This window comes from Haliaeetus albicilla, chromosome 10 (genome assembly GCF_947461875.1).
Source record: "Haliaeetus albicilla chromosome 10, bHalAlb1.1, whole genome shotgun sequence".
NCBI classification, from domain to species: domain Eukaryota; kingdom Metazoa; phylum Chordata; class Aves; order Accipitriformes; family Accipitridae; genus Haliaeetus; species Haliaeetus albicilla.
The window spans coordinates 21,654,585-21,678,417 of record NC_091492.1 but is presented as its reverse complement, the minus strand read 5'-3'; the positions used below and the strand labels follow the sequence as shown (position 1 = coordinate 21,678,417).

At 45.6% G+C, this 23,833-nt stretch overlaps 1 protein-coding gene across 4 annotated transcripts in view; it reads right to left on the bottom strand.

Annotated features, from left to right (window-relative positions):
* The window catches only part of WDR59 (WD repeat domain 59), a 50,327-nt gene that overhangs the window by 7,526 nt on the left and 18,968 nt on the right, over positions 1–23,833 (bottom strand). For 2 of the 4 annotated variants that reach the window (XM_069793790.1, XM_069793792.1), the window contains exons 11-21: positions 23,387–23,466; positions 21,056–21,188; positions 17,812–17,936; positions 16,770–16,934; positions 15,852–15,947; positions 14,304–14,460; positions 12,939–13,008; positions 12,514–12,667; positions 8,661–8,717; positions 2,480–2,613; positions 975–1,056 (exon numbers count right to left, since the gene is read on the bottom strand). In XM_069793790.1, coding sequence (XP_069649891.1) covers positions 975–1,056; positions 2,480–2,613; positions 8,661–8,717; positions 12,514–12,667; positions 12,939–13,008; positions 14,304–14,460; positions 15,852–15,947; positions 16,770–16,934; positions 17,812–17,936; positions 21,056–21,188; positions 23,387–23,466 — 1,253 coding nt within the window. Of the gene's footprint in view, positions 1–974; positions 1,057–2,479; positions 2,614–8,660; positions 8,718–12,513; positions 12,668–12,938; positions 13,009–14,303; positions 14,461–15,851; positions 15,948–16,769; positions 16,935–17,811; positions 17,937–21,055; positions 21,189–23,386; positions 23,467–23,833 lie in introns of those variants that run through there. The other 2 variants (XM_069793791.1, XR_011326554.1) reach the window with 2 other exon arrangements.

Genomic DNA, 23,833 nt, shown 5'->3' with positions numbered 1-23,833 from the left:
ATGCCAATTCCTACACTACTATAGAGCACATCTCACATGTAACCTGCAACTCAAGCCTCCACGTCTTCTAGGAACAAGGCAAGCTGCAGTACAAGCTGGAGTTGCACAGGGCAGGGAAAAACAAGCAAGAAACAGAGGTATCTCAGAGAATCTTGCTGAAGTTATTCCACCAAAGCCCTGGTCCAAGGTGGGCAAACCAGACAGCAAGATGAAGCACAAAGGGGAACTAGACCTACCTTCTCTCTCCTGGTCTAGCAGAACCAAGAAGCAAGACAACAGCTTGAGTTTGCTTCTGCTTAGATCAGGTAAGCCTATGCATGTTCCCTGCCCACGTCTAGGAAGAGCCAAACGCTCAGGTGAGGTGCACAGCTCCTCTGGCAGTGCCAGCTCCCATCTCTTTCAGGCACTGCTGCGTCCTCAAATGTTGTGCCTGTTGCAATGGACTAATTGCACAGAAAAGGATGGGCCATAACAGCCATTTTTCTCCTATTATTAGCTGAAGGCAAGTAGCCAACCCCATTCTGGACCTGGGTCCCTGGGCTCAGACTCTCTTGGAGAGAAGCTAGCTGCAATTAGCACCCAGTGCCAGCAGAGATGAATACCAAACAATGAGAACAATTACATAAGTAAGAAAAAAATCACCAATCAAAATGCTGACAGCAGCTAGGCAACTCTGTGCACAGCTACTCCATTTGCTGACTCAAAAGTAGGCTGCATTCCTGGCTTTGCCTGCAGGAATTCCCTGAAAAATGTGCTTCACTCAGTCTGGCAAAGGGCATAACACAATCTGCTTGCAGCCCTAGGAAGGGATTTCTCAATGCCAAGTGTCAATGAGGTAGAAGCCACCGCCATGGCTGTTCAACAGGCTTTGGTTCACCAAAAACCCAGATGGCTCTTTGGGTATCAAGGTGACAGCACAAGCCATTTGAGGGTAGTGCAGCACGCTGAGGAAGAGGTCTGATTTAACGTCATACCTGTACGAGATCCCTCCGTCCCACAGCCAAGGCTGAGGCGGCATTCTTCTGGCAAGTCTCCTGGATATTATTCACATTCAGTCTAAAAAGAAAGGAGATAGCTCAGCTCTGGCTTGCATGTTACCTATGAAGGTGGGCTGGGATGGGGGGAAAGTGGTACTGGCAGCAGCGAGCAGCTCAGAACTTTCTGATCAATACGAGCATGCTAGCATGGCTAGGATCCCATCCCATTCCTTCTCTCTTATTCAGGGATCACCTCCATCCTTCTCCCACTATTCATCTTCATTAACACACCACACATCAAGTCCAGTGCCAAACTAGCTGGGATTGATCTTAAAAAGCACCATTTCCAAGGAGATATCGGACTAAACTTGTGCCAGGATACCATCAAGCCAAGATGCATTCTTGTCCCTAGAAGCTGGTGGTTACATGGTCCTGTTCCCCTTCAGCCTGTTGGTCTGCTCTCACTGACCTGGAGGGAGATGGTGGTACGCTGTGGAGAAACAGGTTGGTCTTCAGCCTATTCCCCAGTAGGGTAACGCACCCACCGAGGAGTCTCCAAGATGCCAGCAAGGTGGGCTGAGGAAACCCACATGGGCTTTCCTGCTTATTGTCAGAAATCTTCCTGAGACACTTGACACTTTTACTGCTTAAGGTCTTACAGGAAATGGAAAAGAGTCAGGCTGTTTACACATGAGATATCCAGAGAAGAAAGGTCCAACACATCTTTTTAAAGAACATTCTTTTTAATAATGTAGAAAAGAGAGAAGGAAGATTTCCAGCCCCCCTGGGAGAGAAGCCTGCTTCTTCCCTGAATGTCCACAGACTGGAAATTCTGTCAAGGACCAGACAGTATTACCAAAGCTAAGGGAGAAAAAATTTAGGAGATTTTGTAACTATCTGAATTAGATAGTTTGGAAAAATAAGCCCCTTGTTTTTCAAAAAAAAAACCCAACCCAACAAACACCACACAGAACTTCTCCATCCTTCCCATTAAAGTAGAAAAACTTCCTGGACGGACACTCGCCTGTACAACCAAGTCTCCAAGTGAATGGGGCATTCCAAGTACTTCTGAAATTAAAAAGCCTTATGAGCTACTAACACTTTTATAGTTTGAAAATGAGCATTTATTGGGATTTTTAAGCCTGTGCATTTAAGCGTGGAGTTTAACATGAGATTTGAAAAAGAATTTGTACTGATAATCTCTCTCTTTAGCTGGCAAAAACCTGAACCTGTAAGATTTGCAGTGATGATGCTGGAGCACCAGTTCAAACTGTGTACAATACCCCATCACAAACTTCTTCCATCACACTTTTCAGATTTATAGGAAACAAGTGCCCTCTCACAGGCAGAGAGGGATACAGTAAAAAAAACCAGCAAGGCAAGAACAGAGGAAGAAGGTAAGGAAACATTCAAAGATCAGTGCTGACTGATTTCAGTATTAAAGCACAGCAATGCCAAAGATGGCTGTTTTCATTTGGGAAAGGATGCCAGCCCGTACTCACATGTAGAGCTCTCCCAGCAGCTTGTGGACAGGCAGCAAGCAGGAAATATCTTGGATAATAACTTTCCCAGCGGCTTTGATGGGTCGGTTGTTGGCATCTGTCCCTTCTCGTTTGCTTTTCCACCTCCTTGATTTCTGCAGAACAAATGGCAATGTGTTACTGGGGAGGAGGACAGCAGGCTTCTTGGGCCAGGGAACAAAGCACTAGGGTCAGGAATAATGCAAGCAGCACCCAAACCTGCCTTTCAGAAGGCTCTGTGTTACCCTGGAAAACATCTGTGACATGCCAGGAGAACAAGCATCTCCATCTGTAGGAAGTGAAAAGCAGGTCAAGGCAGAGAGCTCAAGGTCAAACTCACTCAAAAAGTCTTTTGTGAGTTCCCCTGTGAAAGCCAATAAGAGAACAAATCAGCATCGGGATGCCAATCAAACCTGGGCAGGTTTGGCAGGACAGCTCAATTATTCTCATTAGAGGTCTGGTCTGGGAACCCTCTGCACACAGACCACTGCTGACTTCACCCAACATCAGCACAGAGGCATGTGGGAGGCAGCTTCTGCTTGCCCTGAGTGAGCTTCAGGGCAAGCTGACAGCTCCAGACTGTCTCTTTTGGTCTCTTCTTTCAGTGTTTGAGTACACCCCTGTTTAGCACCAGGACAGGGCTCCCAGCTCCTGCTTTATCAACAGCTTCGAACAAACAATTGGCAGATGATAAAACAGGGCCCAAGTTTTCCTAGCAAGGATCCTTAGCTACCATGCTCACAGCTACTTACAGCTGGCTCAGGACATAAGGTGGGGGGAGAAGAAAGGAGAGGAATCAACACAAGGGAACAAAAACAAGAAGCCAAGATGATTCCCAAATACTCCCAGTAATAGACGGAGGCCATCTAAACACCAAGCTGCTTAAAGTTACTTGGCTGTATGAAACACCGTAGAGTATTTGGCTGGTATCCTGGCCCCTTCCAGCTCCTCACTCTAGGAGGGTGAGGAGGAGGGATGAGAGGATGTGCAGCAGCACGACAGGCAGAAGGCACTGGAGCTCTACCGAGGGAAGCACTGGCTGCTATGCAGGGTTCCTAAGTGCAGCAAAGGATGCTTTGCAATGCTGCTCCCCTGTGGCGTGTTCCCTCACAGACACACAGAGTCCATGCTCCTGTGCAGAAGTGTCTCCTGGTCATACTGAGTTATGGAGAGTCTCCTGAGACACTTCTGGTGGGGCTTCCTACACCCCCATCTGAAGCAGAACAGTACCTTTGAAGAAGCCAGCAAAGCAGCCCTGTGCTGATGGCTCCGCAGCGCAGGCAGAGCTAGCACAGGCAACACATGGGTGCTCCTAAAGAGCAGGCTGGGCTACAGGAAGGGCAGGACTTGGACCTGCAAGCAGGGTCACTTCTACTGTGGACGTCGGGCCAGCTTTGGGATGGCTGGGTGCGAAACTGCCTTTGACCATGATCAGGCAATCCTATGAGAACCTGGCAGGCTTATCACAGACACAAAATGCCCTTAAAAAACCCAACTACTGACCTTAAGAAATTAATTCCTTCTTCACTGCCTGCCTGGCCCAAGCTTAGGCCCATGTGCTGAGGGAGGTTTTGCCACACTGAGCGTACTGCTAGCACATGCCACAAGAAGCAAAAAGGATGTGCTCCTGAAGTCACTTTGGACGCTGGGTGACCAAGGCTCAGAGGCTCAAGCACAGGCTCGACAGTAAGTGAAGGAGGTGTTTCAGACTTGAAGGCAGTGAAGGTGGATTTTTCGAAGGATGCCTATGTGACAGAGCATCACCACGGTTCCCTTGGTCTTCCACCATTCCCCAGAGTAAAGAGAAGCAGAGTGTGCATGCTACCCAACATTCAGAGGTGTCAAATGCTGGTGGAAACAGGGCTGTCAGCATTCAGTGCTATGGAAAAGCTGTCTGACTAGGGCATGATTCTGTTCTTTGCCATGTCCCCTCAAGTTGTAATTCATCCAAGCAGAATTCACCTGCACTATTTATCTGCTAAATCACTCCAAAGCTGAGCAGTGCTATGCAGTGGAAGGTGGCTAGAACATGGTCAGGTGGGAGACCAAACTCTTTTCAGTCCATCAGTTCCTAATTGAGGCCCTGCCTGGATCAGCTCTGGCTCTCTTGCCATTGGGCAGACTATACTTCTTTTGATAACACCTAAAGATGTAGCTACCCTTCCTGTGCTGAAGGATGTGGGCTGTATTACAACCAGGTTCCCAAATAAAAGCAGCACCTGTACCTCACTCCTTGTCAGGGCAGCCAAATGCTGTCTCCTACGTGCAGCAAGGAGCTGCTGATGCTGCCAAAAACAATACTTGAGCAAAGCTTGGGAGCCCCAGCACAACAACCTGCCATCAGGCAAGAGCTCAGGCACTGTCCTGGAAGGGCTACCAGGCATCTCACAACAAAAGCTGTTATTTGTGCTGTGTCCGAGCAGGTATTTGAACCCAGGCTTGCAGATGCAGAACCACATTCTGCAGGTCTATCACCAAGGGCTTCTAGAGCTCGGCAGGTAATCTGGAGAGCAACTTGCCACCTCCTGACCATCTGTAAGCCAGCTGTCCCCAGGACTTGCAGCTGATGCAGGTTCTCTGACCCATCATCAGCAAGAGATTCAACCTGCTCCTGCCCTCTGCAAGAGCGGACTGAAGAAGCCTCCCAACAGGCATTTCAAAGACTAGAAACATGGACAACACATATCACTTTCCACAGGTAATTCAGTCACTTTTTTTTTTTGGAGGAGAATGACAACAAATGAGGATGAGAATGGAAAAGAGATCCCATGAATGGTTGCCGCTACTTGCTGTTAGCGTATCACCAGACAAATGAAGACGCTAAATGTATCAGAACCCCCTGAAAACTTGGACTCACAACAACATTGTCCTGTTTTCTTCCTCTTAGCACTGCCTATTTACTGGCAAAGAGGGAAGCCGTAATTCTTCACTGGCGCAGCTCCTGGAGTAGAGTCAGTTGATGGCCATATGCCCTGCCAGTACTACACTTCCATGACCACTACTTCCTGCCCCTCGAGCTGTGACAGAAGAAAATCATAAAACCACATGTAGAGTCACCATTAAAGATGTCTGGTTTTTGCAGTTCAGGTTTGCCTCAGCTACAGCAACAAAGTGTTAGAAAAAACTATGATCAGAAGTATGGGAAACATCATGGATGAGGTAAAGCTCATTGCCATTGACAGCAGAAGCTCTACTTTGAACCAAGTAATTGCTGGCGTTAATTACAGGAGTAGCTCTCCACCAGGCAATATTTGAACACTTTTAACAGGGATTACCAGAGGCAAGGAGAGCTGTAGCCTGGGTCTGTCTGGCCAAGGTCCACTACAACGTTCCTCCCTCCCTTCTGCCTCACCTCTTCTCCCAGAAGCAGCTCCCACTATGGTGTTATCGAAAGGTGTCACTGAGGCTCACGGGCATTAGGGTAGAACAGAAGATATGTCTCTTCCTAGGGGCTGGAGCACAGGTCACGAGGGGGAGCAGGGAACATAACGGTTGGAGCTGAAGCAGAAATCAACATGCATGCACCAGGCTAACTATTGACAGCTGAAGGGCAAAGACATAGGTCTTCTGCACTGCCCCCAACACGTCTAGCTCTTTCTGCAGCCTAGAATCCATGCCAAGGAGAACTGCATCTACACAGCTGCTCCTGAGAGTTTAAGGAGAGGAAGAAAAGAAAGAAAATAGCTACAGTGATAGTAAATTAAGACTCATCAGCTCCTCAGAGCACCAGAAGGAAAGAAACCAGAGCATTTATGACAATCATGGGGTTGGAGGTGATAGCGGGTAACAGCACTGAATAATGACTAAGAAAGCCAGCCTGCACCTGCACTACCATACCCAAGGCTGTAATTTGCTGCAATCTGAGGTGATAACGATGGCAGTAAATGGGTTACATGTAGAAACAGATAGCCCAAGAATAAGCCACCAACTGCTTCGTAGCAACCACCATCATCACTGCATACTCAGCAGAAGTAGTTAGAAAATGCTGCATGCCTGCTTGGAAAGGATGCTGAACAGTTGGGTATGTGTGTCTTTGGATCCTGCTGAGGCAGGCAGTGCTCTAAGTAGCATCATGAAATGTGAAGTGCCTGTTTCACATAAGCGTATGCAAAATTTCAGGGTTTGTGGTATAAACTGGTATTAGTAGGGCAAAGAGAAAGGTTGCGGACAGAAGGGAACAGACTTGATGCCAAAGATTAAGCTGCAATAAGGCATTTATGAAATAAAGAGTTAAACCTGCTAAAAGTCAGTTTCAAGCTGCTTCTAGTATTATTTTTTTTAGATAAAATTTAAAAATTGCTGGCTCCTTAGAGAAAGCTATGCTCCTTTATTCTGAACAACTGCCTACAGATTAACTCCCCCATGCAGGTCACGCAGCACTGCCTGGATTTTCTCTTCAAAATAATCAACATTTACTATTTCCAGCATCTCCCACAGTACCAGGCACCTTCCACAAAGGGGCTAAAAAAAAAAAACAAACCAACAATCTGAGGCACTTTTGAATCAAGTACCCCACAGCAGGAATATTTCTTTATAGCTTACATCAATTAATAGCTGGCACCTGCCCTGAAGCACAGGGATTTCTGAAGTGGAGGCTAGTCATTACCTAGAAAGAAGGAGGAGTTATTTCTTCTTCTAGACTTGCTAAGCTCTTGCTTCCCTGAGCACCTTGAGCAATGCTGAGCAATTCTTCCAGAAGGAAGGTCTGCACAAATAATCCACACCTCTCCTCGTGCATGCCCACATCTTCGCCTTGGGCACTATTGCCAGCTTTATAGAGCGTGATTAGCCTCTTCCAAAGGTTATCCACAAATACAATCAGTCCTTCAAGACTTGGACTAATCCATGTATCATTTTTAAGTATACATTACACAAAATTATAACTTTATCACATCGTTACTTGTTCTTCCTTCCAAGCCAGTGGTAAGGGAATTAAAACTGTGGCCCTTTGTGCACCACAATTTACCACACCACAAGCTGGCAAGTTCCTTGTTTGGTTTTCTTTCTTTCAGTCTGTTCCCGATCTAAGACAGAACTCCATTTCTTGTCTCCACTGCTCACATTTCTTCATTAGCTCTTTGCAAAAAGCCTTGATGGAGTCAAGTAAATTACTTCTGGTTTCTTTCACCAATTATTTGCTAGTATAGCCTTAGAGCTGTTGTAATTAGGAAGGCTTGATCCTATTATACCAAGTTAAATTAGGTGTTACAGGATTCTATTTTATTCCCTGCTGTCTTATGAAGAGATAGCATGAAGGACAGCAGCTGTGAAAAAACAGTTGTTCACACAGACATTAAGAAAAACGGATCTGAAGAGATCATCTTTAAATTGAAATGGAGTTTTCTAAACTTTGCCTATGCTTGGCAGATGAGTGATGAGATAGTAATTGCCCAAATTTACAGCACAGCTTGAGCAATGCTGATATCATCAAGATGTTCACATGAATGATGTTCAAGCTTGAGGGACACGTGGACCTGACTAATGGAAAATGACTGTCAAAGCAGTCTCGAAAGGGCAGGTGCCAGCAGGAGGGAGTACCTGCCAGGGTGGCTGGAAGTGCAACCACTCGAACTGAACGCAGGGTGGTGCAATTCCAAGGGCTGGGAGAAGATCACAAATTAAGGAGAAATTCTATTTATTGCTCCAGGAAATAAGACTTTATGGTGCATTGCACTGAGAATAGGCAGCTCATTTTAATGAGATGACAGATCATTGTCAATAACTCAACCAGTTTGTTTCTTCCACAGCTCTTAAGTAATTCTCCCTCTTCAGCAAGGCTTCATCTTTTTCAGAAACAAGGTGCTCTAATGTTAGTCTCATCAGTTGGTTGATGATGCATAATAATCATTCAGCTCCTCTGCAGCGCACACTCTGTTTCTTAGAGGTTGATCTTTTCTTACACTTCAAACTACCCCTTGGCATCCTTTCCTGACTGCTAGACCAAGTAAAATAGGCATGTTGTAGGTCGGTATTTGTACCCTGCAAACTAGTGTCTGCTCCTGTCCACTTACACGTGCATTCACTCTTACTGAAGCCCTGTGTGGAGTGCAAGTCCCCCACCTCTGTGCAGGTTACTCAAAGGCAGGCAGGTGGCATTTTATTCTTGGGCCTTGGGCAGAAGACAGGGTTAGATCAAGGACAGTATTAGCACAGCGCACAGTACCGGGAAGTCGTTAATTGCTTGTATGGACCAACGTCGCCGGGCAGAGCGAGGAGACATCTGTATGTGAAAACGTTATACCCAGGAAAAGGGAAGAAAGACACCAAGAAAATTAAAGACAAAGGTAAATAAACTGAAATGAAAAGTGCCCTGAACCAGCAGAGTAAAAGATACTGTTCCCAATGGTTCTGTTACACAACAAACAGTTGCAAACCACGATCCCCACTTTCATCCACACACAATTATACTATACAACATCACCTACAGCCCTGGAAAAGCAAGGGCTGCTGTGTCTGTGCTCCACACAGACACTGTGGAAGACTTTGGCAACCACAAATCTGAATAAAGTCTTCCACACAGAGTTATATTGCTGCAAGAAGCACTGAACTGCTTCATGTGACCTTGTTCATACCATGAATTGACAGCAGAGCAGAGGACAACACCCTGGTGCCCCACATGCCAGGCTCTTGCTCTAACCAGTTTTAGTCCTCTTGGCTGAAGAGGAAGGCAGCTAAGTGCAGACTGCATTTAACACATCTGTCCAGCACCATGGCACAGAAATCTGCAGGAAGCTAAATAAACACTCCTGCTTACTCAGATATCCCTTTAACATCCAGCATCCTCCAGGACTTCATTCACTGGAACCTGCTGTAACTGTTCACTTTCATTTTAAAAAACAAAAGCCACATGTCAGGATATTAGAAGGATGTAGAGACCCAGCTACTTGGCAGGGCCATGTAGAAATTGTCATTATAGGTTGAGGAACTCATTCAGGTTGAGCGAGCAATCAAATTCACTGACTGTCTATGCAGAATAGGTCCAAAGTAGGCTTCCATTACGAACTTGCAGACATTTCATTAACTACTCAATGCAGTATTATAGCAAAAATAAATGGAATCCCTCAAAGCACATTACTGTGCACTCAGTTGAAAAAAAAAAAATTTCTGTTATAGTTCTGTAAGAGTCAACACAATAAAAAAGGTTATTTGTATTGTGTGCAATGTATTTTACATTTATTTCCAGCTGATGATAGGCAGTTAGGACCATCAGCCATGCCTTCATCTCTTGCATCTCACTGCTGGGAGAACCCTGCAGTCAGGGAGCCGAGGGATTAGCCTGGCTGCAGAGCCCTACAGAAAGAGAGAAGACCGTAGCCTTGTGCTACAGGTTCCTCCACCAGGCCTCACAAGAGAAGAAAAGGGTTAGTTGAAGGAAATGAGGTACAGTGAAGAAGAAACAAAACTAAGCTCAGTCCCCCCGGCAAAGTCCTGCTCTCCTGTAGGCAGCCACTGCTGCCAGCCTATGCTCCCATGTGCTGTGAATTTGAGAGCTCTGCAACCGGGTGGGCACCAGGCAAAGCCTGAGAGATGTCCTGAGAGGCAGCAGTTTCCAAGCCCTGCCAAATTCCCCAATGGGAAGCACTGAGGACACTGCTGTCACCACCCCTGTGTACAGCTGTCCCTCAGGCAAGGCTGAGCTGTTCCCAGGTCCCCACTGGCATGACCCTCTAACTAGGGGGGAGAAAAACACAGCCATGGCACCTTCTTTAAGAGACATCCAGGTTTGAAACACTGATGGCATTGCCACAGTATAGATACAGCTTATCCTTTCTGCTGACTTCTATTCTTTAGTGGGTTTTTTTTTTTGAGGAGTGAAAAAGAGGAAGGAAGAAAGGAGAAGTGTGCATGTGTGAATAAAGATACATATATGTGTGTGTGTCTCTCTCTGTGTGTGTATATATATACACACACGCATTTAAATGAGCACAGAAAGTCTTGTGCCAGATTTAGTTTCATTTTGGTTTACTAAGGAGATCTCTGCTGGGTTCAGCAGCTCCCCTGCCTTTATGGGAACATGACATATTTCCTGTCTAGCAATGGGGAAATTCCATTTGTTTGCTAACGGTGGCGATGCCTGTTGTTGCTACATGGGATTTAAATATCTGGTTATTGCTGACAAATTCAGTTTTGGGGCTGAAGTTATATAATATCAGAGTTTAACACACAAAATCTTAACTTTTATTTAATGCAAATATAAAATCCAAGCTTCAGAGAAAGGAGTCAACTAAATTCAGAGTCTGGGCTTTTTAAAATCCTCACAATGAAATGACATGAAAATATGTAGCATTGATCTAACAGAGGCCATGACATCAGCTCCTGAAGAATCAGAAAACCTTTGCTGAAAGGGGATGCATTTTGGGTTTTTTTGGGGGTTTTTTTGTTGGTTTTTTTTTTTTTTTTAAACTATTTCATCTGCAAGAACATTGGAGCTAGCTCCCTACTAGGGCCCTTAAACTTCTTCCAATCCAGCATGTGAGGAGCTAGCTTGGCAGGGGGAAGGGGAGCACAGGAATTTTCTCTGGCTTTCAGCAGACATGGCTAGACACATGCTTTGTTCTCTCAATTTTTTTTCCCCGTGACAAAAATCTTGTCGCCATCAATACAAGGGCTGGGGAGACAGGTCACATGAAATTGCACCAAGCTGCTTCCACATGTTATTTTTAGCCTTGTCTGTCATCTTAGAGAGCTGCGTGTCAGCGACAAGCACACTGCAGAGGACAGAGGTAGCTCTTTAAATAAACTCTCCTGCAAAGACTAGAACAGGCTGTAATTCTTGTACCAGGCAGCACCATTTCCTCTCCTCATCAAAAAGTTTGTGTGGGGAAAAAAAACAGAATGGGGACTCTGAGAGTCTTTTGGGGTCTGTATGCAGGCAAAGCTTCAATGGGGACAGAGACTCTCCCCACAGCTGGTCGGTGTAATGACTAACTCACATCATGTAAGCAGGACAAAGTCCCAGAGCCTGTCATGTCCAGCACTACTGGAAAATCAAGACCTCTTTCAGTGCCAAGGACAGATGAGAGCTCAAGGGTCTGACTTTCCCTCTGCTCCCAGGACAGGAGTTCCCAACCTCCGCTGCAGCAGAGTGCAGGCAGCTCTCGGTTTTCCTTGGGGTATCTGGAAGCTCTCCATTGCTTCAGCAGATTAGTGCCCTCAGCATGGACAGTGGGCAAACTACGTGTACGCTCCAAATTCTCAGGCTCTTGGTAGAAGCTTACGGTATTTTTGCAAGCCACTTCACCCCCTGCTGAAGCACAGAGAGTTTGTTTCTGAGCAAGCTGCGCAGCCTATTACTCCCACAGCATCTGTTCCAGGCACATCGTGCCCTCAGCTGCTTCAGAACTACCCTACAGTCACCCTACAATTACCAACAGATCTTCCTCACTCTCTGTGTCTCAGAAGGAAACAATCCCACTCTCCCCCAAAGACATGCTTGTAAACAGCAACGACAGCAAGACCTACACCTAAACCAGAAGTATGTGGACTGGAATATCTTTGAAGAATCATGTAGGAATTGTTTTTATTAAAAAAAAAAAAAAAAAAAGTCCAAAGGGGCACATATCCCTGAAAGAAACTTGTAATAGAAATAACCAACTATACCCCATAACCCAGGAGAGGTTGCCAGTAAGCTGCAGAGAGCCACAACTCTTGGCAGTGAGGGAGTCAGGGAGTACTGAGAAAAGCAGAGCTGCCTACATGTACTTATCCGGAGACTACAACTTCTTAAGTGTGAGATTTTAACCCTACGTTATGCACAGTGTAATGCACTGAAGGAAGCTGTGATGGTCAGTGTAGAGAAATATCAAAATAAGCAGGTCAAATGCTAGAGAGGATTAGTAAAGAAGCTACTAATAGGAGATAAACCCATTTGACATTTTTACAGAGCTGCCTGGAAAAAGATGCCTTCTTAAGAGGAATATGAAGGTTCTTTTACTAGCAATGCTCACAGCTATATGGAAGGAATACAGATCACAATAGCTGAAGTGTTAGGAAAGGTTTTTTGGTCTGGTACTTACCCTCTCTTTGTAGTAGAAGGAGCTAATGGAGACCTGTTCTTTCTCACTGCGTGTTGGACTCCCACTGTACAAACGCAGATTGCCTGGAGTCTCTGTGCGGATCTTCATTGGAGTAATGAGGCCACTATGGTACGCTGATAAAGCTGACAGGGACCTAGAAACAAGAGAATACACTTTCAGGAGCTTTCACCCTCCAGATTGCCCTGGAGGCTCACACTGACATCACCACTAACCCAAGCTGCTAGCAATGTTTCGGGTGTTTTGAAAGAGTCTCTGCTAAGGGCCAGTAATAGAAGGGACCAGGCCCTCTGTGTCGAGGGCACAGCTAACACTAGAGGTCAGTAGCTTCAGTGCAGGATCTGATCCTCTTGTTGCTTTCCTGCCCATGACAGCAGCACACCTCAAATGTGACTTAGGGTACTCACCTGGGTGTGGGCTCCGTCGGGGACACTGCACGGTGCATGGTCATGGGTCTCGTGAAATACACCAGGTAGCCTGAAGAGACAGGACATGGCATAAAGATCATGCAACGAGGAGCAGATTACCCAGGGGTGGATTACACAGGGAAACCCAGTCATTTAAGGTATCAGAGTCAAGGGGCTGAGCGCCCATCCACTACCCTGAGAGTTTTTAAACTACAAGTAGACAACCACATTTTCTCAACCCAAATCCACTCCCTGCAAACCCATTAAAGAGCATGTTTTGTTGAGATGATTGTCTTAAAAGCACCATCTCAAGTGGCTTACAGATGTTAGAGAAAAGACAGGAAAACAAAATTAACAAACACATACTCATGTTTTAACTCTTCACCAGCACTTGTCAAGCACTGATACTCCAGAGGCAAGTGAGGTGATGTTTGGCTATGCAGAGAAACCATTGCAGCTTGTACAACTCTCCTCTTCAAAAGGATAACCCCAGCCATCTGGGGGTTTCAAAGCACTCTCTCACAAGCCTTATCCCATTTGTTAACATCTCAACTGTCTTCAGATGCCCACTCTTGCAAGAGTTTCAGGACTTAGCAGGTTTCACTGAGCCTATTCAACGCAATACTACTTTGTTTTACTTTTGCTGGGAATTTGGTGAGGCCTGTATGAAAAGTAGCTTTCAAAACATGCTCAAATTGGGATGCAGTCAGGTCTGGAGGAGGCATGCTTGCGTCTGAAACAGCTCAGTGAAACTTAACAGCTCTTACTCAGAGCATAACCTGTTTTTTAAGGATGGTCTTTGCACTGTACGCTCTCCTGGAAACCTGGATGTGATTGTACCCCCTCTCCCACTTAGAAGAAGTTTCCCAATGACCTTGTAAAAGCTATTTTGGACAACAGAAAGGGTGAAAAATATGAAAAGAGTGGTTAGTAACAAGAATATGGTTTCAGCAAGGTGTAAGTTCAACCCCAAATCACAGGAATTTTGTGAAGACTGAGCACCAGAATACATCCAGCAATTTGATGCCGGTAGGAGAGAACTAGGCAAGGAAAATAGCTATTTCCAGTCTTCTGTAAAAGACAGGTCTGCCAATACCTCTGACATGTCACAAGCCAAAGGCCATCTCTTTAACTATCCCTGGATTTCCAAATCCTAAAATCCCGCATGCAACACCAACTACAAACAGTTGCTAACTAGTCTCATTATCTGTAAATTTATCACAACATCACTACTTTAATACCATTTCCTACCCCTTGCACGGCAGTGACCAAAGCCTCATCTTGTTCAGAGGCAACTGTTCCCCAAGGCATTGAAAGGACCGTTCCCCAGGTAGCTGTTGTAACATAATCAGCGATGGGGCTAACCTGCACCACAGAACCTGGCTCCAGAGGTCCGTGGAAATGGGATGTTAGAGTCCTGGTAGGAGCCATAGGCATTGGAGACCCGGGCGAACGTGGGCAAGGGGGGTGTTACGGAGTTTGACAAAGCGTAGGGATTGCTGGACGTGCTGTCCTCTTGGTTCTGAAACAGAAGTTACCCAAGAAGTCACACAGGAAGGAAACCCAGCTGGAGCACTAGGCATCGCAGGGCCAAGCAGCCTCACGGAAGGTGCTTGCTCTTTGAGCCAGAGCAGATCAAGCACAGAGCATGGTTATTGCTCTAGCTGCAAAGGCACTTACAAGCACATTTACCTTTGAGGAAAGGGCTTCTTTCCCACCATAGCTTTGTTGAAATACAGAGCTTAACTTAGGGTGAAACAGTGGGAAACTATACAGAAAATCTGACCTTCAGACTCTGGATATGAATCTCAAGACAGGGAGTTGAGGTAAACCTGATACCTCAATGATGCAAGTGAGACAAAGGCTCCTTAAATAGGAATGCCATACAACTGCAGGGGGTCAAATGCAGGCTGGGAGTCTTGAAGTGAGGAAGGCAGGTGGTGCAAAATACTGGGGGACCTCAGGCCTATCCATAGGAATTTTGGCTGAAATCTGCATTTATTTGGATAAAGAGTACTATGGCTTAGGTCTAAAGAATTCTTTAAAGGCAGCAGTGCATGGCTTGAGTCATCAGATTTCCATACAATGGAGAAAGTTCCCACTTTTACAACATTATTGCTGAAATCAAACAGAATTAAGCCTTTCCATGTAAAAAAAAGCCCTTTATTTGTGATGAATAAACAAAACCTCTTGGAAAGGAAACCTGAGGAGACTCTCCAAGCTTTTCCAGAATGATAAAATCTCCCACTCTGACACACATCACCCACACACAGACCTAATACCTGACACAGGGATGCTGAGTAGGTATCACAGATCTCTCAGCTAAGGGCAGAGCGTGACTTGGATTTATCTGCAGTATCATCCCTACAAAACCTCAGCACAAGGCTTCAGAAAAAACAGACTTTCACAGCTTTTTTTTTTTTTTTCAAGGGAAGAAAACAAAGACCCTAGAATAGGACTAGCAGGATCTTTGACTAGAACTGAGGACGTAAAGACATCTGCCACTGCCTTTCAGACAAGAATGAGTCCATCAGCTCCCTGAGACCTCTTATCTTCTCTCACAGATGATAACCATGCCCTGGCACTCAATGAGATATTCTCTGAGCTGGGAAACTACCATGCACCACTAAGAAGCTCCAACCCCCAGCCATTCCTGCTAACCTCAATATCAGTGAGCATGCAGAGTTCCCCAAAGCAGCAAATCTTCAGGGCCTGATTTTCAGAAACAAACACATCTAATCATCTGCTCAGTTTTCTTCAACATTAACCAGAAGTGCTTACACAAATGTAATGGCCAGTCACAGGGGTCTATTTACATGTCTAATGAGGCCGGACTCTCACTGCAGAGTCATAAGTGTGGGATGTGGGAGAAGACAACAAACTAGGGCAGAAAGCCCACGCGGTTCTCCATACCACAACAGACTCCAGCCAGGAGACCAGCTGACGCAGGCAGGGCTCCAGGCAGCTCTGGTTCCGCTTCACTTTCTGCAGAGAAGTGTCTTTCAATATCTGGAATTCATACAAGATGCAGCTTGAATCATGGTTACATCCACACCTTCCCCACATCCTTTTTGGTCTGTAGAGCAGCTAAGATGCCAGGATCCAGAGAGGCCAAAGACAACACCTAACATCCACTGGAGCCACACTGACCCACTGGTGTGCTGTTTGCTTTGAGGAACAACTGTGAGCTTTGATCAGAGCACCAAGGGTTCACCTAGATTCAGCACACTCTGAGCCAGGATTTGGGCTTCTATACTACTGTAGCCCATATGTTTCATAGCAGTTTGTGGCAAATTGGATCAGTTTTTTTTCAGGAAGGAACCCAAACTGATCCATCTACTTGCTGCTGGGGAAGGGATTTCATCAGCAATACAACTGCTTACACCAGATGATCAAACACCTGCTCTGGAATTAGCAGGGCCTGTGTAAAAAGTCCCCTCATTTTTAAAAGTTTGTGGAGGAGAGCAGGAGGCAACATCCCAGCTCAAAAATATTATCTTTCTGCAGCTGGATGCTTAGCTGGTCATTTTGTCTATTATGGTGTTGGAGCCAACTGTGTGAGAAGGATGTTAGGGATCCTCAGGCAATACACATCACACCAGAATAGAGTAGCAGTGAAGAACACATGTTTAAAAAGCAGCAGTGGAGAAAGGCAAATACTGGGCTGCAAGGCCAACAAAAATCTCACCCTAGGAGCTCCACAATGTATCAGTTCAAAGCAACCTGTGGTGTGCCTTCAAGGAAGGTCAGATGTTTTATTGTGTCAGTAATCTAGACATCAAGTGTCCAGCATTTATATATTTATAAAGACAGTGTATACTCCACACACACCTTCAGCAGCTTTGCTTTCATGGAGGCAGTGATCGAGGTTGGGCTGATGAACTGGAAGGACGGTGCAGCATTATTGGGGTACTGGACAGGGAACATCACCAGCATCCTGACTCTGTGGTTGCCACAGTGCACTGACACTGTACAGCTACGACTCACCGCATCCATCTGTGAGGAAAAGCAATTGCTCTGTAGTTAGATCTCCAAAGACTTTCAAACTTATAGTGGCTTAAGTTTATGCTGAGGGGCTGATTCCTCTGCACACCCATAAGATGAAGTCATGCTGTTTCCAAGGGTAGTGAACACAGTGACAGCAAAAAACCCCAGGCAGATGGGGACAGACTCAGCTCACACCAGCAGACTGCCCATCCAGCATCCCAGCATCTGGAGACCACAGCCAGTCAGGAATTAGGCTCTACTCCCGACAGCCACTGCACCCCAGCCCACTTCACTTGGCCATGGAGAGCTCAAGGCCCAGTGCAGCAGTAATGGGCACCATCTAAGATCACATACCACTGTCTCAGAAAACTACATCAGGATCATGTCGTGAGCTCTGAAACCACAGGGGTGGGGAAAGGAGACAGGCAGCTGCCTCAAGCCTCCCATCCCAGCACAGTGCTGTGTCTCCAGCCAGCTTCCATGCACAGAGGAGTATTTGGCGTGCAAGGGAGATGCCAAAAATGAGAGAGTGAGTGCAGCATAGGGAGGGCTCAGCAGATCGGGTTCATAAACAGTTGAAATGAGATCAGCTGCATGTAGTGGAACAAGTCAGTTTCCACTCTGCCATCGAGGCAGAGAAAAGAACACCATCCAGCCTTCTCGGGACCAGCCAGTGTACTTACTGTGCTGAAACACCTCCCTCACTCCCAGTGTCTAGGATTATCCTCTTTCCTACCATCCCTGGCCAAGAGGATCTCTATGGCTCAAAATAAACCTTGTTTACAGAGAGCAGTCACTGCAGCAAAGAAGGTTCCCCTCTAAAGGCTCCGATGAGCCAGCCTGCCCACATCCCCTCCTAACAAGCCAGAAAAAGGAAACTCTTTACCTCCACATTGACATTTCGGATCTGCACATTGATCAGTGAAAACTCCTGCTGCAGTGTTTGAGGCAGTCCCAGTTGGTCCGTTTTCTCTCCCACCAGGGGGTCATTCAGGAAATCTTCTTTTAAGGCTGACAGGAAAGATGGAGAACAGGTTGAGAAAAGCTGTAATAGACAGACTTTTGGCATGCAATGCCAGGAGGCAGCCAAGACGGCAGGCTTTCCTCTGCTCTTCTGACACATGGAGGTTTGAGTTTTACCTGGCAAAGACCTGTGAGCTGGAGGGTCTCAGCTGTTGTTTAGAGGCAGGCTTCTGAGCCTCGCTCTTCAAAAAAATAAACCTGTCTGCACATAGGTTTCCAGGAAGTTTACAGAAGCTGCCTGTACTCTGTATAGCCCTAAATGGTCTGTCTCTGCTCATTTGAGACCCCTTCTCCTCCCTACACAGTACTGCCAGAGTCACAAACAGCTGAACTGGAGCCTCTCAGATCAGCAGGAATGAATTGCTGCCGAAGCAGTCTCCAGGAGGAGCTCTGGTCTTTGGGATTCACACCCCACTGCTCTTGGCTTTCATGGAATGCTTCCAAAGCATAATAAGGCTTCGAGAGAGAGAAGAGGGTATTTCTGGCCCTAGCAGAGGCTTAATTCATTTGTAGCAGCCGTTTGCATTTAACATCGCAAAGCACTCTAGTGTTTTAATGGTCTTTAACTCATCTAAATGTTGAGTCTAGCCGTCCAGTTCCAACAGTTTTCAGGAGTACAATAACCCCTGAAGGCCAGAATACATTTAAACAGCCAGGCAAGAGCTGCAGGACACAAGGGATTATGGTTAAGATAGCAAACTTGACTGAGTTTCAGAAGAACTGGTCCCTGCCTGTGGTCGTGCCTGGCTTTTGCCATGTATCTTGCTATGCACCCCCATTAGGGCAGGGGCAGTTCCTTCGGAAGGGTGTTTCTCTCTGGCACTACTTCTTAAGAAGAACAAATGTATTTTTTGATGATTGTTCTAAGGACACAAGGGAAGTCTCGATTATTCAGCTGTCATTCTTGAGCTTGCAATATCACATTGCAGACTATTCCTAGCAAAAAAATAAATGACAAGAAATGCAAAAAAAGCTATTCTTTTACAGGCATTTGCCTAAAAGTTACTGACTTTGCTGCTGGGACAAATATATCTCGTTTTACTGCTGCCCAGTGGGTTGCTGAATTTGGATAGGTAGGATGCTTAGCTACTCATTCCTGTTTGAGATTTTATTATAGTGCTTAGATATACTTCACAAAAGGGAGCTGAAAAGGGGATTAAAGGAAGATCAGTAGCTCTCAGGGAAGATAATTATTTCTAGCTCAAGACACCACATAGCTTACTGAAAAGCCATCTCTGAGGTTCCCAATATGGGCAGTACCCTCCCTTTGTCTTCTTCTCCCATTCCCTTCCAATTAGTTTCTAACCTCCCAAAGCCCACATATTTGTCTTAGATTCCTAAAGATCCTTTATAGGCAGCAGCCAGTGAGGAGAGCTGTACACTGAAGACACAGCTGGTGGGCTTTCTGATTTACCTGCAGAGCGCTGTTCTCTTCAAAGATCCCCCCAAAGTGCTTTACTAACGTAACACAGACTTTGCAGCTGAAATGCAGCCACCTCCAGGGTGAAACATCGACAGTCCACAACAGCTTTTAGGCTAGAAAGAACTGAAATTCCTACCTAGGGACTTGCTTGTGCATTGATCCTGCAGTCATGGCATTTACAGCAAAATCTACCCTGCTACAGAAAAGCCATTTTCATTCCCTTTGGTGGCAAGGGAAACCCTACCAATCTGAACCACAAAGCCAGACCCACACAGAAACCACATAGGACACATGAATGTGACCTCATCAGGGACAGTGAAAGAGTTAACTCTCTCCTGTGGAAAAAGAGAGGTCAGGCAGCCAGAATGAGAACGCTTAATGCTCCCAGCTGCAGCAGGAGAGGCTGTGCTTCCCCCGCACTACTGCTCATAGGGAACACAGATAGCCAGGGCTTTTTCTATCATATTATAAAACCCTCATGTAGACAGAGGTGCTGACGTCTTTTAGAAACTTGTTCTGCTGCCACATAGGACAGGTGGCAGAGAGGAACTTCACTGGGATTTGCTGGGCAGGAAACTTTCAGTTAGGAGGAGATGCCTTCCCTAAGGGACCTCACAGCTGGCTCCTTTATTCAAAAGGACAGATATTGGACCACTTCCTCCCTTTCTCTCCAGTTTGTTGGCAAGTCAACAGGAGAATCAAATCGCTTTCCTGTAAGCCCCTCACATGGGGATCCATTGTAGCACCCTGCTACAGTACAGAAAGGAACCGTGAATTTAAACCCAAGCTGACACAAAGACATGGGAGCACCCAATTCTTCTTCCTCAGTATTAGATATAGAAATCTAGATAGCTTTTTCACATGCATGTCATCACCATGGATCTCAGCTGCTGCAATCTCTTCTATTCTGGTATTTATACCCTTCAAACATTAACACCCTGAATGTTTAACCTGGCCAGAGCCTTAACCACATAAACCCTCCTTCACATTCCTTCCCTGTACGCCTTCTCTTCCACAAAGCCAAATCAATGCTTTCTGTTAAAGCTTCTGACCCTTTCCCATCCACCCATCTGGTACTCAGAAGTCGGAAATACCATCCCTCCCCCTCTGCTCTGCCAGCCTTCAGCCACCTCTCATCAATACCTGAACAAAAATTCACAAGCTCTCTCCATACCACTTCTGATGGATGGGAGAAGACATCAATAAACATCTCCATGTTAGGTCAGTTCACACAGTGATCCCAGCAGAAATGTTTGGGTACCAGGTGTGATGCAAGCAACTTGTGTTAGAGTGCCTTACCCACACACTCTCCCCTTCTGTGGGCTCATCTCTCAGCATAAACTAATCTACCTTCTTAAGAGCCAGAACTTATGTTCCAATTGCCTTATTTTTGGCAGCAAGCCACAACTATGACCTAAAGAGAATGCAATTAAATAGTATTAGTGACAAGGAAGAGCTTCATTTTACAGCTAGCATCATTATGTTAGAGGAGAAAAAACTTGGGAGGACCATCCTGAGGAACCCCTAGTGTTCTTCCTCCTCTCAGATGTGGAATCCATTAACCTTTGAAACAGCACCAGTTTGTGCTTTGCCTACAATGTTACTTTCTTATGCCAAAATGCATCTTCTTCCCAACACAAAGACAGCTGGTGTTTGAAATTCCATAACCCATCACTTGTCTCACCTTCCTCATCCCCATGTCCAGAGTTATGCTGGGGCTCCGAGTCCTGGGGGTGAAGGGTCTTGTCTGGCTCTGGCAGATGAGAAATCCCATCGATGAGGTCCTCAACTCCATCCAGGATATCGTTAGCGCACAGCTGAAAAGAACAAACATACCCACATGCTGCACAACAGAAACCAAGCTGCGGAAAGAGCCACCACTAACAACTCATTTGCCCAGGGAGCTGGATTTACAAGGTAGGTCTGTCCACGCAACAGGCATGACTAAGACCTCCACATTGTTTCTGTGACAAAGACAGGTGATCTTCCACTTTCCAGCACACTCAGCTCTGTCACCTCAGACAGCCTGGCCAAATCTCCTGCTCACTTACAAAGCCACTTAATTGACAAGGCCAGTCTAAGTAACAGAGGTTTTACTTAAATCAAAACTAAAGCTGACATGACTTTAATTTCTTGAATTAATTTGTCAAAACTGGTTTAATTTTTTAGATCAGATATAATAGTAGCACACTTTCTGCTTTTGATATTTACACTCCAGTAGGATCTAGAGACCCAGGTACATACTAGGGGACTTAGTGTTCTAGGCCCTGCACCAAAAAGAGACCATGAAAACTTGTATTTTAAGTTCAGCACAAGAAAACAGGGAAGATGGAAGAGAATAAATATAGGAAGGAGAAAGGATAAAGATGCAATGTAGCAAATTACAGCATTGGTCACCAGCAACATGCCATCATGTGTGTAGTTTGATCCAGACAAAGACAAGGACAAAAGAGTGGGAGCCAGCAGAGGAAGAGTAAAGGCTTTGACATGGATGAACAACTGATTTAAAGACAAGAAAGAAATAAAATATTTGCAGATATATTAGGTAGCAGTAAAGGGTCATTTTTCATAGAGGAAGTTTGTTACAGACCTGCAGGATTCCTGCAGGATCTGTGCTGGGACACATGCTTCTCAACATATTCATTAAAAACCTGGAATAGGAGGCGAATAGCGACATGACCAGGTTTGCTGATGCCACCAAGTTTTTCAGGGTAGTAACGAGAGTGGCTGACTGCAAGCAATCACAGAAGGACCTTACAGGAGTAGCTGTATTAAAATGAAAGATGAACTTCAGTTCAAATAAATATAAAGCAATGCACATAGGGGAAAAAATGGCAAGTTCAAGCTGACTGAGGGAACAAGACATAGAGGCCAGGCTAAGCTGATGTCTTCATGGAATTATGCCTGACAATTTAAAAAAAAAACCTGAGTACTGAGAATTCTTTGGAAAGAACAAAGTGCAGATCCCCATCCCAAGAAGTATACAGTAGAACTGAAAAAGGGATGTGAAAGGCAAAAGGACAATCAAAGTTCTCGTACAAAGGAGGAAGTAAATCAAGACCTTTTGACTTGAAAAAAGGAGGCAGCTGAGGAGGGATGTGATGGGAGGTCTACAGAATATTCAGCACAGACAAGATGGCTGCTCATTTCATCTTCAATGTAAAGAAACTAGCAGGTTGCAAAATAAACAAATGAAAGGAGCTGTTTTTCCACACAACATGCAGAAAAGCCATGAAACTCCTTGTTGATAGGATGTTTAAGATGACAAAAATTTAGACAGGTCTAAGAAAAGACAAAACAAGTCTAGGGAAGTGAAACTCATCAAGCTCCGTCAAATACAAGGATGCCAGACTCAATGAGCCTCTAAGCTGCAAACTGCAGGAGGCTGGCAGGGCATTTGAGAGAAACATCACTCCATTCTTGCCTCATTCTTATCCCCTTCCAAGACATACACAGCCGAAGATGAGACAGAGCAATGTGGGCCATCGTGGCCATAGGAACCTCCGGTCTGACCCAGCATAGCTGTTCTAGTAATTGCATCAGCAATTTGTAACTGCTGCCAGACAGCAAAACAAGATTTACACTGCCTGCACCAGGCTAAGAGGCAATGGAAACAAGGGGAGGAAGTGGAGGGCACAATCCCTACATTTACCTGATACCTAAAAGGCCAAGAGTCATACAGTCTTGCAGCCATGGAGGTGGCATCCTCAGAGGCAATGCAAGCTGTAACTGATCTCCACCTTCCCCAAATGACTTCTACACTTCCTGTTATACAACAAAGTGGCCTTGCACTTCCACAGAAGCTTTTGAGGCACAGACACAGAGAAGCCTCATCACAGGTCTCCCTGGGGATGTTTCTGGGCTGGGGCTGAAGAGGAAAGTGAAGCAGAAGCTGGCTGCAGCTGTGTCGGCAGCTCTAGGATACCAGAGGAGCGACTGGGAGCACAAGGAAAGGGAGGTGAATCCAGCCTATAAGAAAACTGTCTACAGTTCAAGAGCAAAAGTACTTACATACCCTCTGCAGCTGAGAGTCAATCCGCCACATCCGCAGAGTCTGATCACGGGACCACGTAACCAGCTGGTAGTCTTTAGAACCTAAAAAGGAGAGAAACAACTTACAGACCCCACTGAAGACAGAGACTCTCTCAGCCCTGTGTTTAGTGTAAACAGATTCAGCAAGCCAGGAGGGAGATCCAATGGATAAGGCACTAAACTGAAAGGCAGAGTGAGTCCTCTTCTGCTTTGAATTGACCTAGGTGCATCAGCCTTTATGCCTCCCTGCACCACTGTTACCACACCTCTAAATGGGGTACAATTTAGAGGTGAAAAGCACAAAGTAAGTATAATGAATGTGATGCAAGTTTTCCAACAAGGAATTAACAAGATCTACTACAATACTTATTTAAATAGAACAAATAATATAGTTGAGAAACAGATTTATTTTTACGATAACTGTAAAGTT